The 16685-nt window shown below is 48.5% G+C and overlaps 1 protein-coding gene across 2 annotated transcripts in view; it reads right to left on the reverse strand.

Moving 5' to 3' along the window:
- KIF17 (kinesin family member 17) overlaps nucleotides 1–16685 on the reverse strand; it is a 55621-nt gene that overhangs the window by 10859 nt on the left and 28077 nt on the right. For both annotated transcript variants that reach the window (XM_064281412.1, XM_064281411.1), the window contains exons 7-11: nucleotides 16488–16635; nucleotides 13659–14215; nucleotides 12590–12670; nucleotides 11170–11366; nucleotides 9912–10143 (exon numbers count right to left, since the gene is read on the reverse strand). In XM_064281412.1, the coding sequence (XP_064137482.1) occupies nucleotides 9912–10143; nucleotides 11170–11366; nucleotides 12590–12670; nucleotides 13659–14215; nucleotides 16488–16635 (1215 nt within the window). The remainder of the gene's footprint in view (nucleotides 1–9911; nucleotides 10144–11169; nucleotides 11367–12589; nucleotides 12671–13658; nucleotides 14216–16487; nucleotides 16636–16685) is intronic.

The following is a 16685-nucleotide window of genomic DNA, read 5'->3' on the forward strand; positions in this document are numbered from 1 at the left end:
GCAGAGGGGGGGACCTCACTACCACCAAGACAAAAAGCTGGGAGTGGAGCATGTACTTTGAATCTGGGGTCCCTGCATTGACAAGCTCCTAGACCCAGGAGACAGAGAGAGAGAGATCTGTTAACACCAGACTTGGCATGAGATGGCAAGAAGCAATGGCAGAGAAATGGTGGCAGCAGAACTGGGATTCCATTAGGAGATGGCAGAGTAGTCTTACTGGCCTACAGATCAAGGTGGATACAGTGGGTATGCCAACCCACAGAGAAAGAGAGCTGAGCACCTTTGGAAAGGAGGCTTACTGGCAGAGTGGGGGGCCTCCAGGCACTTGGCAGAGCTAGGTTCATTGATCCACGGAGCGAGAGAGAGCTGAGTGTCTTTGTGGCAAAGCTTACTGGTGAAGTGGAGTACCTCCAGGTACTTATTGGTGGAGCTAAAGAGCTTTGTAGCACTTGCCTGAGCAGGGCAGAGGCAAGGCCGAGAGGCTGAGAGGCCAAGGGCCAGATAGAGGCCTCTGTGCAGACACGGCTGAGAAAAAAGCTGTCCTGATTGAAGAACTGTATCCTGAATCATTTCTGATCCTGAATTGTAACCTGTTGCTTCCCTAATAAACCCTATAATCGTGAATATTGTCTGTGAGTTCTGTGTGGCCACTGCAATGAATTATCAAACCCAGCAGAGAAGGAGATAGTGCCATGGGAGGGACAACTGGTGTCAGAATTGGTAAAAAGGCTGGAGAGAGGAAGTATGTCTGACTTCTGCCTCAAAGGAATTATCCTTGAGCTGTTGATCTTGATTCTTTATCTCCCTTGTGAAGTTAAAGAAAGTCTGACACTGCCACACCATTTTTACAGTTGGTGTCAGAAGTGGGATTTGTCACAATGGCTCCAGACTCATGGAAGTATGGAAGAGAAAGAATCAAGGGGTGTGGGGAATGGAATTTATGATTTTTAGATCGTTACTTTGGTGGTGGTTGTCCGTAATGGCTGAAAGGAAAGTAAGAGATGTTATGGTGCAGCTGAGGGGAGAAAAGCCACGTACGGAGTTACTTGGGGCAAAAGCCAGGCCAGTTAAATAAGATGATTGATAGAGGGGCAGAATCTTCTGGTTCTACCCAGCCAGAGGCCCAAGACCATACGCATACAAATGGGAAGACAGTTAAGGTGTGGAGAAGAGAAGATAGTCAAGGTGTGGAAAAGATAAAAACTGCAATATTTTTTTAAAAGGGCTATGTGTTTATCTGAATGTACGGGTGGTCCCCTGATTACAAACAAGTTTCACTCCTAAGTCTGCCCATAAGTCGAATTTGTGCATAAATCAGAACAGTTTGGTACAGTTCTATCTAACATCAGTTATTCAAATGTTTGTCTTAGTATATTGTACATAGTGTACCTTTCTATGCATGAAAAACATTAAAGAAACACTTTTAAATACACTAAAACATCTTTAACATAATAATAGTGTAATAATAATAACGTTTTCATGCATATCACAAAGTAGAACCCGTCTGTTATTATGATCCACTGTATGTACCTTCTCCACAGTTTAAGAGATACCTACAGGGCAAACGTTACCCAAAATACTCAGAAGATTCTGTTCTGTAAAATCTTTGAGACCAATTAGATACTTTATTGTAGACTCTGAACTAAAAAATCTACGTTGTACCACCAGGCCATGTGTCTGCTGGGTTTTGAACTCTCCTCAGCAGAGGCAAGGAGGGTTGGGGTGTTGGCAGGATGATACTGGGGCCAGATGGATCATTCTCCCATGAACCTTTCTAGACCTGTCAACCCCCTGCATAACTGTAAGTCCCCTGCCTCAGGGTGCAAGGGAGAAAGTGCTGCTCAGGATGTGCGAAGAGTGAGCCTGAGGCCCAAGGGTTGGGAAGAGGACATTTAGGAAACCCAAGTCCAAAGCTCTCCACGACCCCTGGAAACCTTATGGACATACAGAGGTCAGGAATCTAAGATTGCTCCCTCCCTTCCAGCCACCAAAACGCCAAGAACCGCTGCAATAGTGAAATCCCACAGTGTAAGGTAGGAGAAGCAGAAGCCCAGAGAGGTGCTGTGATGGCCCTGGACTGTACATCAAGGAGGGCCCAGCAGGATGGGGTGGGATGGAGCTGGGTAAAGGGGCGCCACAGAGGCCTGGCCACATACCCAGCATGGCACACTGACCAGTTGTACTCAGAGAACACACAGAGCACAGCACCCATGTTACAGCCACCAGCCACCACATGTGGGCTCTCCACTCACTGCTGCAGGCTGTGGCTGGGCGCACCATGTCACAGGGGCCCACCTGGCACCAGCAGCCACCCAAGGACCCACTGCACACCTGTGAATGCGGGAGACCACGAGCTGTCATCGGAACCTGGGGTCCCGAGTATCGAGTCAGTTTTTTCCTCATGGGCTTTACAGGGTTTGGTTTGTAACTACAGATTGTACATAAGTCAGACATTCATAACCCAAGGACTGAATGTTTCTCCTACCGAATGTTGTAAAACAGGCCTAAATGTATAATGGAAATGAATATTGGGTAGTATAGATTACAGAGGGTGTGTAACTCCTTCAGCCAATACCTGACTGAATATGCTAAAAGGGGAACTAGGATTTCCTCAAAAGAAACAGGTTGTTCATTTCAACATAGTAGCCCTGTGTATAGAGTACTGGGGGCTTAGGTTGAAAGCCTGAGCCCCAGCCATTGTTTCCAGTCAGGAAATTTGCATTTGAAAAGTCATGCAGACCTACCCAGAATTACTGAGCAAGCAGGAGATCTGCATTTGAAGGAAGAACCTGCAGGAAAAAAAAATGACCGTTTTGCTTTTTGAATTTCGAGCAAGTGGTTTGCCTGGGTGCGTCAAGGCAGGAAAGGTCAGTGCCCATTAGAAGAATCCCCTTAAAAAAAAAAACGGGGGTGAAAATTAAAGGGAGCTGGTAAGCAGACAGTGCGGTATGCTTGCTTGAGGTGACCACCTGGGGCCACAAGATGAGTGGAAGTGGGGAGGTGCAGCAATGAAGAGATGGGCTGAGTTTGGACATGTTCCACCAGCACCTGTTGACCTCTCCCACAGAGGCTAAGAATAAGAGAGAGAGAGAAGGGGCTGGCTGGTCTGAAGTGCAGGGAGATGTGTGGCTATGACTGGTACTATGAGCCTATGGCTGGTACCCATTCACCTAACCCACAGGGGCTAGGGATGAGCTGACCAGAACCCAACCAAATGAAGAGAAAGATGTTTGACACTATGAACTGGTGTAGACTGCTGCAATTTGATGGCTTGCAGTGGACTGGACTTTGCTTACGTATGCAGATGCTCAAAGTTCCAACTGGAACAGGAGATTCTTCAGATCAAGGAACACGCTTGTGTCCTCAGAGTACTGGTTTGATACCAAAAAAAAAAAAAAAACCAAAATCATTGCCATCGAGTGGATTCTGAATCAGAGCAATCCTACAGGACAGAGTACAACCGTCCAACAGAGCTTCCAAGGAGTGGCTGGTGGATTCAAACTGCTGACCTTTTGGTTGGCAGTGGTAGCACTTAACCACTAAGCCACCAGGGTTTCCACTGGTTTGATAGGGACGGGCAATTTAAAAATAAAAAAAAATAAAAAAGGCTATGTAAAATGGAGGGAGACAAAGGCATGAAGTGGCTAGCTTACATGTTTTCAGTGTGCTTATACTCAAGGTGAGAGGGACAAGGGAGGAGCATCACTGAATAGTTTCCTCTTTTCCTGATGGGTCTGGGAAGAGAGGGTGGGGGAAGATCATGATACAATTATATGATTCCGCTGTGAGTAATGATTGTTAACAGGGTTAACTGTGATTTTAAAAACTGTAATTGTAGAAGCTGAACTGTGGGAGAGTACACTAAGGGGGAGCCACTGCTGGACTGCAGTATAGTGGCCAAACCTAAAGTCCCTTAAAGGTTTTGCTATGTTGATACCTCATGAGGCTCAGAGCAAGCGAGTAATCTTCTCTCAGTTAAATATTATCAGACACAAGAAAGAGTGAAGTCAAGATGACTTTTGGAGAAACTTGACCAGATCAGATGGATACCAGCAGCAGACATGAATGGCTAGTACCTGAGTAACCTCACCCTAAGGATTCTTTGCCCTACTGAAGGACTGTTTTGGACTGGCAAAATGATCAGAAGGGGGACATGATCCTACAAGTATGAAAGAACTATGGCTAGAAAAGTCAGGGGGTGGCCTGCAGTATGATAGATCACTTTTACATGGCCTTTCTAGCCATGGTCTTGTAACTCCCACCAAATGACTGGGTGGGACTATGAAATAAGGGTCTTGTGCCCCACCAAGGGGATTAGACAGCTTGCTAATAATGCAAATAAGGTGCTTGGCACCCTTGTAAAGATGGGATCATGCAAATACAGTATATGGAAACCTAACAAAGGGATTGGTCAGTTTTACCACCTTGCTAGACTTAAAAGAGTGCCAATCCTAAACCAGTGGGGCGGGGGGGGGGGGGCCTCACTACCACCAAGAAGATGAGCCAGGAATGGAGCATATCCTTTGGACCCAGCATCCCTGCACTGATAACTTCCTAGACCCAGAAGACAGAGAAAGAGAGAGAGCTGTAACACTGGAGATGGTGTGAGACGGCAAGAAAAGGCGACAGAAAAACAGCAGTAGCAGAACCAGGAGGCCAGCGCAAGAAAGTGCAGTGGGCCTCCCGGCCCAAGAAGCAAGGCGGTTACTGTGGGTGTGCTGATCCATGATCCATGGAACAAGAGAGTCAAGGCTTACTGGCAGAGTTGGGTGCCTCCAGGCACCTACCAGCAGAGGTAAAGAGCTTTGTAACACTCACCTGAGCAAGGAAGAGGCAAGGCCAAGGGCCCGAGAGAGGCCTGCCTGCAGTCATGGCTGAGAAAAAGCTGTCCTGGCCGAAGAACTATATCCTGAACTGTAACTTGTTATTTCCCTAACAAACCCCATAAGCGTGAGTATTGTCTGACTTCTGCGTGGCCACTGAAATGAACTGCTACACCAGCAGAGAAGTGGAGAGTGCCATGGGAAGAGGCATGTCTGACCTCTGCCTCATAGGAATCAGCCTTGGGTTACTGATCTTGATTGTTCTTCCCCCTCGTGAAGTCAGAGGAGGTCTGACACGGCCACGCCATTTTTACAACAGCTGAGCATGTTAACCATTTGCACCACCCAGGGACTCCTCAGGAGAGTTATGTGAAAAAGAAGCTAGATGAAGATAAGTTTGTACTATAGGCTACTTTTATCTAAGAAGGCAGGAGGATACACACACACACATTTGCTTGTACTTAAAAAAAAATACGCAGAGTTCTGGGTACCTGATGGTAATGAAAGCTAAACCTGAATCTGTATAGACGTCCTTCAGAAAAACACACAGGACAACAAGGAGAGAAAATAAAACCACCCTTAGCCCAAGCCTACAGCATGATAGGAGACAGAGAACACTGGAAGCTTCAAATCACAAGTAGAGAAATAAACACCCATGTCCAGCAGAGGGAGCTCCTGAGCCCATGACGGGGGCGGGGGGGGGGTGTCGGGGAGGGGGAGATAAGTGGCAAGTACAGAGCAAAGCATGGAGGGGGAGGGACAAGGTGATGGAGTACAGATAAAAATCACTCCCCAGAAGAGAATGTCCCATAGCTCAACTGGACTGGACCAAAAGCAAAGAAGTTGCCGGGATAAAATGAATGCTTCAAAGGTCAGCAGAGCAACGGCGGGGGTTTGGGGACCATGGTTTAAGGGGACTTCTAAGTCAATTGGCAAAATAATTCTATTACGAAAACATTCTGCATCCCACTTTGAAATGTGGCGTCTGGGGTCTTAAATGCTAACAAGCGGCCATCTAAGATGCATCAATTGGTCTCAACCCACCCGGATCAAAGGAGAATGAAGAACACCAAGGTCACACGATAACTAAGACCCCAAGAGACAGAAAGGGCCACAGGAACCAGAGACCTACATCATCCTGAGACCAGAAGAACTAGTTGGTACCCGGCCACAACCGATGACTGCCCTGACAGGGAGCACAACAGAGAACCCCTGAGGGAATAGGAGATCAGTGGGATGCAGACCCCAAATTCTCATAAAAAGACCATACTTAATGGTCTGACTGAGACTAGAGGAATCCCTGCGGTCATGGTCCCCAAACCTTCTGTTGGCATAGGACAGGAACCATTCCCGAACACAACTCATCAGACATGAAAGGGACTGGACAGTGAGTAGGAGAGAGATGCTGATGAAGAGTGAGCTATTTGTATCAGGTGGACACTTGAGACTATGTTGGCATCTCCTGTCTGGAAGGGGGATGGGAGGATAGAGAGAGTTGGAAGCTGGCAAAATTGTCACGAAAGGAGAGACTGGAAGGGCTGACTCATTAGGGGGAGAGCAAGTGGGAGTACAGAGTAAGGTGTATATGAACTTGTGTGTGACAGTTTGACTTGATTTGTAAATGTTCACTTGAAGCTCAATAAAAGTTAATAAAAAAAAAAAAAGAGAATGTCCCACTCTGAGTGAGAAAACACTGAGAACAGGTCTGGACCCTGATGCTGGGAGATTAAAAAAAAGAGACTTGAAAGTGTGCAGCCCCAGACGGGTTTTGGAAGGCACTGCTTCTAGGAGAGAAGAGGGTGCTTAGAAGTGGGAGGCACCCTTGAGGGGGAAATGAAAAGCCCTGCAGAAACGAGAAAAATCAGGAAAGACAGTTTTTTGTAAGCCTTCCTCCTTTCTGCAGGACTCTTATGACCACTCCAACTCACTCCGTTCCCCAACCCCAAAAAAAAAGCTTGTGGTAGCCATGATCCTCACCTCTTCACCCCCGGTGTTATGTCCATGAATACGTTACCTTACATGGTAAAAGGGACTTTGCAAATAGAATTAAGGTTATTAATTAGTCGATCTTAAAATAGAGAGATTATCCTGGACTGTCCAGATGAACCCACTGTAATCACATGGACCTTCAAAAGTGAAGAGGAAGTATGAGAGGTACAGCACAAGAGATGCGACAGAGGAGGTGCATCGCAGAGATGAGGCAGGAGAAGAGTCAGAGACTCAAAGCATGAGAGGAGCTGCACCCACCCTTCCTGTGTTTGAAGGGTCTGTGAACCAGTGAATGCAGGTGGCCTCTAGAAGTCAGTCAGTATGAAAATGGGGACCTCAGTCCTACAACTGCATGTAACTGAGTCTGCCAACAATCTGAATGAATGTGGAAAAGGATACCCTCCTTGAGCCTCCACAAAGGAACACAGCCCCGCTGACACCGTGACTTCAGCCTTGTGAATTTTAAAGAAGAGGAACCAGCTGAGGCACACGATGCTTGGACTTCTGACCTCAGAACATGAGATAATAAATTCGCATTGTTTTAAGCAACTAAATTTGTAGTAATTTGTTACAGCAGCAGTAGGAAACTAATACAGAGCTCTATTTAAAACTTTGCGTTTCACCATATGGACAGAAAAGCATACTACTGAATGAAGAAACCTAGTAAACCACTCAAAACCTTCACCTCTGCAAACAACTCTCATTGATAATCCAGGAAAACAGCACATTATGAAATGAAGAGAAAAGAGCAGATGCATGCATCAAAGCTATATAATAGAAAACGTAAAAGCATTTCAGCTGAAGAAAATTCTTTCCAAAAGCAAGAGCACACAGAACCAAACAGATAAAAATGTAACACAAAGCCTCAACTTGAGCAAGCATTCACAGATACAAAATTTTCAAATCAGAAATGTCAAAACTTAAAATACAAATGGACAAAAGAAAAAAAATTAAGATGATATGAAATGGGATGTTAATCAAACTCAGGAAATTTTTTTTTTTTTTAGTCTTAGAAATGTTGATCAAATTACAAGATATTCAAGGGAGAACAAATTTGCCTAAAATATAAGGGTGTATTAAGAAAAGGTATGAAAATAGCCAAGAAATTTTATAAAAAACAGGCAAAAAGTCTCAGAGAGAAAGTCATTGACTTAGAAGATGAAAAAGACCCAACACATGGATAATTAGAGTCCCTGAAAAAAATAAAAACAAAAGAATCGAATAAAATAACACTTAAAACTAGAATTAAGAACACTTTCTGGAAATAAAGGAAGTTCTGAATCTATGTATTGAATAGACGTACTATGTACCTAGGAAAACCGACCCAGAATTACAAAGTCAAGAGCTATCCTAATAAAACTATTAAATTTTAAAGAGTTTAAAAAATTTCTCAAGGCCTCTCATGCACAGTAAGGCAACTCAGGAGCAACATTTTCAAGGAAAGACAGTGTGAGACAAGGATTTTGTTTCCAGCCAAATTTTAAACATGCAAGAACTCAGAAATACACTACACATGAGCCATTCCTGAGAAGTCCAATAGAAGCGAGCTTCATCCACCAAGAGATGATGGGGAAATTCAGCAAAAGGATTAATTGTGAGCATTGAACATATTTATTTGTTGATCTAAGACTAAAACAAAGATGGAGACAGGGTGGAAGAATAATACGTCAATGTTGTATGTTCTAACTATGTAGAAATAATGCAACCAAACAAGAGAGAGGAAGTCGGGAGAATGAGGAAAGGAAAATAAACTCAATGACTATTACAGGGGAGTGAGAGTAACAGGGTATCATAAATAGAAGCCCACTCTTTGTCAGGCTGAAGAGTACCAGGAAAATTGTTAAAACTTGGAAACAGACGAAAGAGATTACTAGATCTCCTTTCTGTAGCATGCTGGGCATTGTCCAGGGGACATGCTGGGAATTATCCAATTCTTTAGGGGGATATACCTTTGACTTCTATTGACTAGTTAACTGGCAGAGATACAATTGATTACCACCTTGCAGAAAAGATAACCCCATCTATTATATTTTCTTGCAGTATAGGATATTAACCAGCGTTGCATCTATTAGCAAACTCATTTCAGCCTCCATGATTGTGCGTGTATGTATATGTATATATGTGTATATATATATCCTTCAAATTCTCTTTGAATCGGTTTTAACATCTTAAATAAGTTACTAATGAAGTCAATAAAATCTCTGACACGTTCATTTTATATTTGTATATGAATCATATTTTCAACTTAAAAAAATTATACTTTTTCAGGAGCACAGACTTGATCCTATGACAAAATTTAAGCTTTGGCAAAACTCTTTGGTTTCCACTGTTTGGGTGGGGACTGGGGGAGGACCACTGCAGATGGCCACGGGAGACACCACGCAGAAAAAGTACAGAAGGAGGTATAACTGGCCATCACAGCGGTACAATTGCCCTCTCCTTTCTTGTCCTCACTCCGTATGCGCAGCGACATCTGCCTTCTTTCTGTTCGTAGAACACGCTAACCTGGGTCTGCACACTGGCTGTTCTCTGCCTGGAATGTTCTTCCCTCAGGCACATGGCTGCCTCTTCCTTGTCAGATTGCACCTTGAAGTCACTGCCTCCAGGAGAACTTCCCTGCCCCCACCTACAATAGCCCAGGTGTGGCTGGAGTTCTGTTAATGCTCAGTGGTTGGTCTGGGTGCTAGTTTCATGGGTGTGTTCACTTTGTGGCAATGCATCAAGTTGGGAACTTAGGATTTGTGCACTCATACTTCAATAAAAATGAAAAAAGAAAGCAGCCCCCCTGGTATTCTCATAATAGCCATATTACTCCCAGATACATTCTTGCTTATGTCTTATGTTTTGGTATTCAGTACACACACCTACTCCCACCAGCATGTGTGCTTCGTGACGGCAGGGACATGTCTGTCTGCGTTACCAGCATCCAGAGCAGGGCATAGCACACAGCAGGCACTCTAGAAATGTTTGGGTAGTGGATGGGCAATGCCGGCCTGCCTGTCCGCCTGCAGGGTCTAGTGATGCCTGGATATGGGGGAAGGGGGCAGCTGGGGATGGAGGGAGGTGGAGAGCAGGGAATGCCTAACTCCAGGGCCTCACCTTCCTCTGCATCTTCTCCAGGAGCTTGCTCTTGGCCCTCACTTCCTCCTGGATGGAGTCGTAGACATTAAGCAGCACCCAGTCCCCACTGTCCTCGTCCGAGTTCTGCAGGGCTGCCACCAGCTGCTTTTTCCGCTCGTCAGCATACCGCTTCCGCCGCTTGTGCTTCTCCGTCAGGTCCTTGTTCTTGGCCTGCTCCCCGCCGACCACCTGCTGCTCCAACAGCTGCAAGCTGCCAGTGTGGAGGAGAAAGCAAACGTGCCAGCATCTGTCGTTCATTGAGCCCTTACTATCCAGCAGGCTCAAGGTTAAGCATTGTCTCATTGGATCCCTCCAGCAACCCCACTTCCCAGAGAAGTAAACTGAGGCTCAGAGAGGTGAAGCCGCTTGCTCAGGGTCAGAACCAGGATTCCTCTCAGATCTGCTGGACTCCCAGCCTGTGTCCCCAACCATGGTGGTGGTTGTATCTAACAGGAAAGGTGAGAATCTTCTTGTGGTCCTGGAGCTAACCCCCTCCCTGTGGTCCCCGCCCCCCTCCCCCCCCGACTGCTGATGGGGACACTGGTCCCTGCAGCAGAGCAGGCCGGTGTCCTTATTCTGAGGCAACTTGTATGATTAGGGTAATTCTGGGCTATGTGCTCTGTGAGGCTGAATGTCCAATGCCGGGAGGAGGCTAGGCCCTGGCCGGGGGCGCTGACTTGTCACAGAGGTGAGGCTGACATCATTCTCATCTACAGAAGTGTGCACCAAGGCTCAGAAAAGTTAACTGACTTGGACAAAACCACCCAGCAAGTTAGGAAAGGCTAACTCCCCAAGTGGACCCAGGGACCTTTACTGTGTGGGGTGGCCTGTCCCTAGGGTGGGCCAGGGGCCTGGGAACATGGCTGGGACCTGACAACCTGCACCAACCTGCCCCAAAATGCCTGAAACCTGAAACCTGGGAAAGCCAGTGGGCAACCCAGCAACAGTCCCTCCACGTTCCCACTAGAGCCATTGCATCACCGCAGCAGGTACATGACCAGAATCTAGCAGTGAACAGCTGCCCCGTGCAGTTTCCAGAAAGAACCTGCCCCCTCCCCCCGCCCAGCTGATTACACCATTCCTCCTTGCTCCCACCCTGTAGAGAATGAAACGGGGGCTGTGGGGGCCTCTCAGGGGGTTGGGGAGTACCCACCTCGACACCCCACTCCCAGAGCTCAGCAGAGGTCTACTTCTGGCCCTGCCCACGTGTCCAAGCGCCCCAAGCTTTGGCGCTTACCGGGCGAGCACCTGCTGCTGGTCCACGATGGGCGGTGCCACCACCTCCACACCCGCGCTCTCCCTCTTCTCGCCTCCCAGGGCCAGCAGGGGGTGAGGCTGGGGCACCAAGGCCACCCGGGCCTCAGCTTCAGTCTCCACATCAGGCTCTGCTGCTGACACCACCTCCTCAGCCACTTCCAGGACCAGATCAGCCCCCTGAGCAGAGAGAAGGCACCGTGGGGGTGGGGTCAGGAAGGCCTCGGTCCCAAAGGGCACGTTCCAGCCGCTCTGCCACCTGGGATGGACCACCTCTGGCTCAGAGATGTCCAGTTTATAACAACGCAACCCCGCTGATTTCTTACCATTCTCATTTCTACCAAAACCAAGCCAAGCCCGTTGCTGTTGATTCCGACTCATAGCGACCCTACAGGACCGAGTAGAACTGCCCCATAGGGTTTCCAAGGAGCAGCTGGTGGATTTGAAGTGCTGACCTTTCGGTTAGCAGCCTGAGCTCTTAACCACTGCACCACCAGGGCCCCCATTTCTACCAAAGGCTCCCAAATCAGTCTCCCAGCCTCTCTCCCCCCCAGTCCAGTCCCCACACTACAGACAGAGCCATTTTCTTAAAACAGAAACAGATCGCATCCCTTTCCGACTGGAGGAGCCCTTTCTGACTTCCCATGACATTTGCAGTAAAACCCAATGTCTTCCTCAGCCTGCAGCTCCCTCTGCACTGGCCCCTGCCTCCCTCTCTAGCCTCACCCTGGCTGTTCGCCCCTTGTCCACCTGTAGCCACTCTGGCCTCTTTCTGTTTCTGAGAAAGTCGAGATCTTTCCAGTCACAGGACCACTCACTGTCCCCTCTGCTTGTGGTTTTCCCTGGGCCCTTCATCATTACTTGGGTCACATCTTGATTGTTACTTTCTCAGCCACGGCTTCCCTGGCCCCTCCGTCTACCACCTATGGAGAGCCTGCAATGGGCCCAAACTCTACTGCTCACCCAGTGATTAAGTCCAGAGGTTGGCAGACTATTTCTTTCTCCATAAATGCTGATAATTTAAAGCCTTTTCTCCCATTCCCATAAGGTGGCCTGTTGAGCTTTCTTGAGAAAAGGGTGGGGTCCATGAGCAAGCGTCCCTCACAGTGCCCCAGGGGCCTCAGCCCCTGACCTGCAGCCCTCCTCTGTCACTACTACTCCTTCCGAGCAAAGGTTCCGAGGCTGAAGTCACCAGCTATAACAATGGGCCTGCCTCTGTGAGTACCATCAGTGATCACAGCATGGTAGTTCCTCTGCTCTGTGCATTGCTTTGCCATCTGTTACATGTCTAGGAACACGGCTGTTGTCCCTGTTTTGTGGATGGGGACACTGAAGGGCAGAGAGGGAGGAGACAGGGAACTCAAACTCCTCCCACCACAGAGGGCCACCTGGGAGGCACTCACGGTCCTGGAGAGGACATGGTCAGCTGCCTCAGCTTCAGGCCTGGGGTCACTGGGCTGCAGCAGATCTGTCAGGGATGGGTGCTGGGGGGAGAACGGGGTGCAGGCAGGGAGAGGATGCCTTGAGCCAGGGTCATCCTGGACCCCCACACTGCTAATCTCTGCCTCAACTCCCAACTGCTCACCAAAGCCACACTCCTCCTGCCTGTCCCTGCTGAGAGGGGGTGTGGACAAAGAGAGTGAGGAGTGAGGAGTTGAAAGGAAATAAGGGGGAGAAAGAAGACATAGGACATGTTCTGAGCAACTGCTGTGTGCCAAGAGTGTTACCTGTCTTGTCTCATGTGAAGTGCGCAGCATTATTCCCATGTTATAGATTAAAAAAACTGAAGCCTGAAGCCCAGAGAGCTAACTGCCCAAGGTCACACAACTAAGGGGCAGAGCTGAGACATGAACCCAGGTCTGCCCAACTCAAAGGCATGTGCTCTTTACACACACACACACACACACACACACAGAGAGAGAGAGAGAGAAAAGAAAAGAAGAGAACAAAGGAAGGAAAGGATAGGCATTTTTTTTTTTTTTAAAGGATTAAAAAAAAGGAGGGTTGAGAAGACAAGGGACAAATGAGTGGGATGAAGAAGCACAGCACCCCAGGCTTCCCCTAGGGATCGCTGCAAGGGAGCTGGATTCCTGCAGGCCCCCAGCCCAGCTCCCCACTCTGAGCGTCCAGATGTGTGAGTGTTGGGCCAAGGCCCCCTCAGCTCTGCAGGCCTGGACACTCAATATAACCAGGACACTCAGCAAACTCCCCACACAGGTGTCCCTAAGTCAGCAGGTCAGGTGCCTGCCTGACAGAATCTGGTATCTGGATCCCAACTTTGCTACTGACTGACCAAGGATCAGCCAGGGCTTCCCTTCCCAGACCCCTGAATGTGAGTGCCTCAGCCGGCCACCAGAGCCAGCGCCACGGGGGCAGCAGTGGAGGCAGTGCCAGGTAGTAGAGGGTAAAGCTCTGTGCCTACACAAGGGACTCTGCCCCAGCCCCAGCCCAGCTCTGCATGATGTCAGCTACCTGCTTGGGGACCTTGGGTGTGTCCTCCGGGGGCATGTCTGCCCTGGCCACAGTGGAGGAGAGCCTGGCCAGCTTGGCTTCCAGCTCAGCAAACGGGTCCTGCAGGCCTGGGGGCAGCTCCAGGCACGTCAGCTCAGGCTCCTCTTCGTGGAGGTAGCGGGTGTCCTCCGGCAGGGGGCTGGGGCCCTCCCGGCTGAAACACTCATCCGAGAAGTACTTGTTCTTGGACTCCTCCTCGGGCATGGAGAACTCCAGGTTGGTGGACTCATCAGGCCCAGGTAAGGCCTCAGAGACGGAAGTTTCCTCGAGGGTGGACAACTCATCAGACATGAAAGAAATCTCAGACTTGGAGCTCTGCACCTTGGGCAGCTCAACCAGCTGAGAAGAACTCTCAGACTTGGAGGCCTCTGCTCTGGGGGGAGCGCCGGGCATGGGGGTGACCTCGGGTCTAAAGGCAACCTCGTACTGGAAAGCAGGTGGGTACTCAGACCTGTTGGCAAACTCAGCCCTGGACATGACCTCAGCCTTGTAGAGGACTTCTGCCTTCAGGATGGCCTCTGAAAATGGAGAATTTCCTTAGAGCTTTCTAAAGGGTTCGAATGAAGGGATCTTTTCTCTGGAAGCTAGCCCCAAGCCTACCATCCCCAGGAAACCAGAATCGGAATAACAGGCTGCCGTTTCCTCCCCCGAATCTGGCTACAGACAGTGCATTCCCATTCTCCTCTCCCTCATCAGAACTCAAACCTGCCTCTTTCCACCTCTTCCAGGAAGCCTTCCATGACCACCACCATGATCTCTCCATTCTCTGAGCTCACCAGCCATTAGGTGCTGGGCTCTACCACACTACTTTGGGACTGCTCTTAACACATGAGCTGACTACCCTGTGGGTCATGCCGCCTTCCCAGGCTGGGAGCGGCCGGGCAGCAGATTTCACACATCCAAGCCCCTTGGTGCCGCACTGGAGCACCCAGGTCAGGGCTCCTGCCCACAGGATATATTAGATCCACAGTAGTTAAATGAATGCTGTGGGCGCAAGTTAGAGTTAAAAATGAATGCTGTGGGTGCAAGTTAGAGTTAGAGATCAAATAAAAATCACTCAGAGGTCCAGACTGGACTGGACCAGATACTCTAAGGACAGAAAATGCTGGAATCTGTCTTTTCCCTCTTCCTTAGAGGAAGTGGTGTCTTCCTCCAAGCTTGGATGGGGCTATGATCACACAAAGACCTTTCTTAGTGCTCCTAGCTTACGGGGCTTTTTTGTTGTTGTTGTTAGCTGCTGTCAAGTCAGTCCCAGCTTGGGACAACCTCACGCACAGCAGGATTGGACTGCTGTGATCCACTGGGTTTTCACTGGTTGATTTTCAGGAGGAGATCACCAGGCCTTTCTTCCTAGTCTGTCTTAATTCTGGAAGCTCTGCTGAAACCTGTTCAACATCATAGCAACACACAACCCTCCACTGACAGACAGGTGGTGGCTACACTTGAGGTGCCTTGGCCAGAAATCAAACCTAGATCTCCCACATGGAAGGCGAGAAGTCTACCACTGAACCACTGCCCCCGTCACAAGGCTTTAGGTTTTCTCTTTTACATCCCATCCATTTCCTTATCACTGTGTCCAAGCACTTTCTTTAGAGAGTTCTGATTTTCTCTTCCCTGAAATAATGACACCTACTCCCTCACTAGTGGCCTGAACCTCTCTAAGGCTTGGTTCCACATTTGTCATGTGAGGATTACCGTAGCTCCCACCTCACTGGATTGTGGGGAGGGCACAAGGAGGGTCTGGCAGGTAAAGCACCTGACATGGTATCTGGCACACAGTGATACCTAATAACTGGCACTGATGACGTTACCATCATTACCACTACAAGATTCAATTTTAGAATATTTTGGTGAGGATGAAGAAATCTGGGCTGCCTGGCAGCATGGGTATTTGAATGATACTCATGGGATGGAACATTCTAGAATGTCAAAAAGAAGACAAAACCTTCCGGGAAGGAAAATGCTCTTGCTCATGATTGAATGTTTATTATGGGACAGGCTCAAAAAGACTGCAGAAAATGCAGACACTCAGGGCAGGGTCTTACCTATAAAACATGGGTGGTATTTCACAGCTCTAAGTCAGCCTTAGGAACCCTGGTGGCACCGTGGTTAAGAGTTTGGCTGCTAACCGAAAGGCTGGCAGTTATAACCCACCAGCCGTTCTGTGGGAGAACAATGTGGCAGTCTGCTTCAGTAAAGATTACAATCTTGGAAACTCTATGGGGCAGCTCTACTCTGTCCTATAGGGTCACTATGAGTCAGAATTGACTCAACAGCAACAGGTTTGGTTTGGTTTGGGTCTCAGTCAGCCTTGAGTGGGGGCCCAGCTGTGGCCACGGCATCAGGATGTGGTCTTGTGAGTAAGAGCATGGGCTATGGGGTCAGACTGCCTGGGTTCAAATCCTGGCTCTATTTTACTGGCTGTGTGACCGTGAATGAGCTATTTATCCTCTGTATGCCTCAGTTTCCTTGTCTATAAAATGGGGGTAATTTTAGTACTAAAGGAGCCTTGGTGGCACAACGGTTAAGCATTGGGCTGCTATCCAAAAGGTTAGCGGTTCGAACCCATCCAGCGGCTCCACGGGAGAAGGACCTGGTGATCTGGTCCCATAAAGATTACAGCCTAGAAATCTGTGGGGCAGTTCTACTCTGTCACATGGGTTTGCCACGAGTCAGAATCGACTGACACCTAACAACAACTGTGAGAGTTAGAGAGAACTGAGTCTAGTGCATAGAAAATGCTCCATAAATGGCAGGTACTAAAAGGAGGTGGAAAGGAAAATAGCCCACCTGTCTCCTTCCGCAGGTTCTCCTCCAGCGTGGACAGCTTCACATCGTAAGAGTTGCGCATGGCAGTGATGTCCTCCTCCAGCCGGGCCCGAGACTCCTGCTCTGCCTCATAGTCGGCCTTCAGCCTGGCCAGGCGCTCCTCATACTCCTGGGCAGAGGGAATGCATAGAGAAGGCAGAATTATCACCATTTCAAAAC

The sequence above is a fragment of the Loxodonta africana genome, chromosome 3 (assembly GCF_030014295.1).
Source record: "Loxodonta africana isolate mLoxAfr1 chromosome 3, mLoxAfr1.hap2, whole genome shotgun sequence".
Classification (NCBI taxonomy): domain Eukaryota; kingdom Metazoa; phylum Chordata; class Mammalia; order Proboscidea; family Elephantidae; genus Loxodonta; species Loxodonta africana.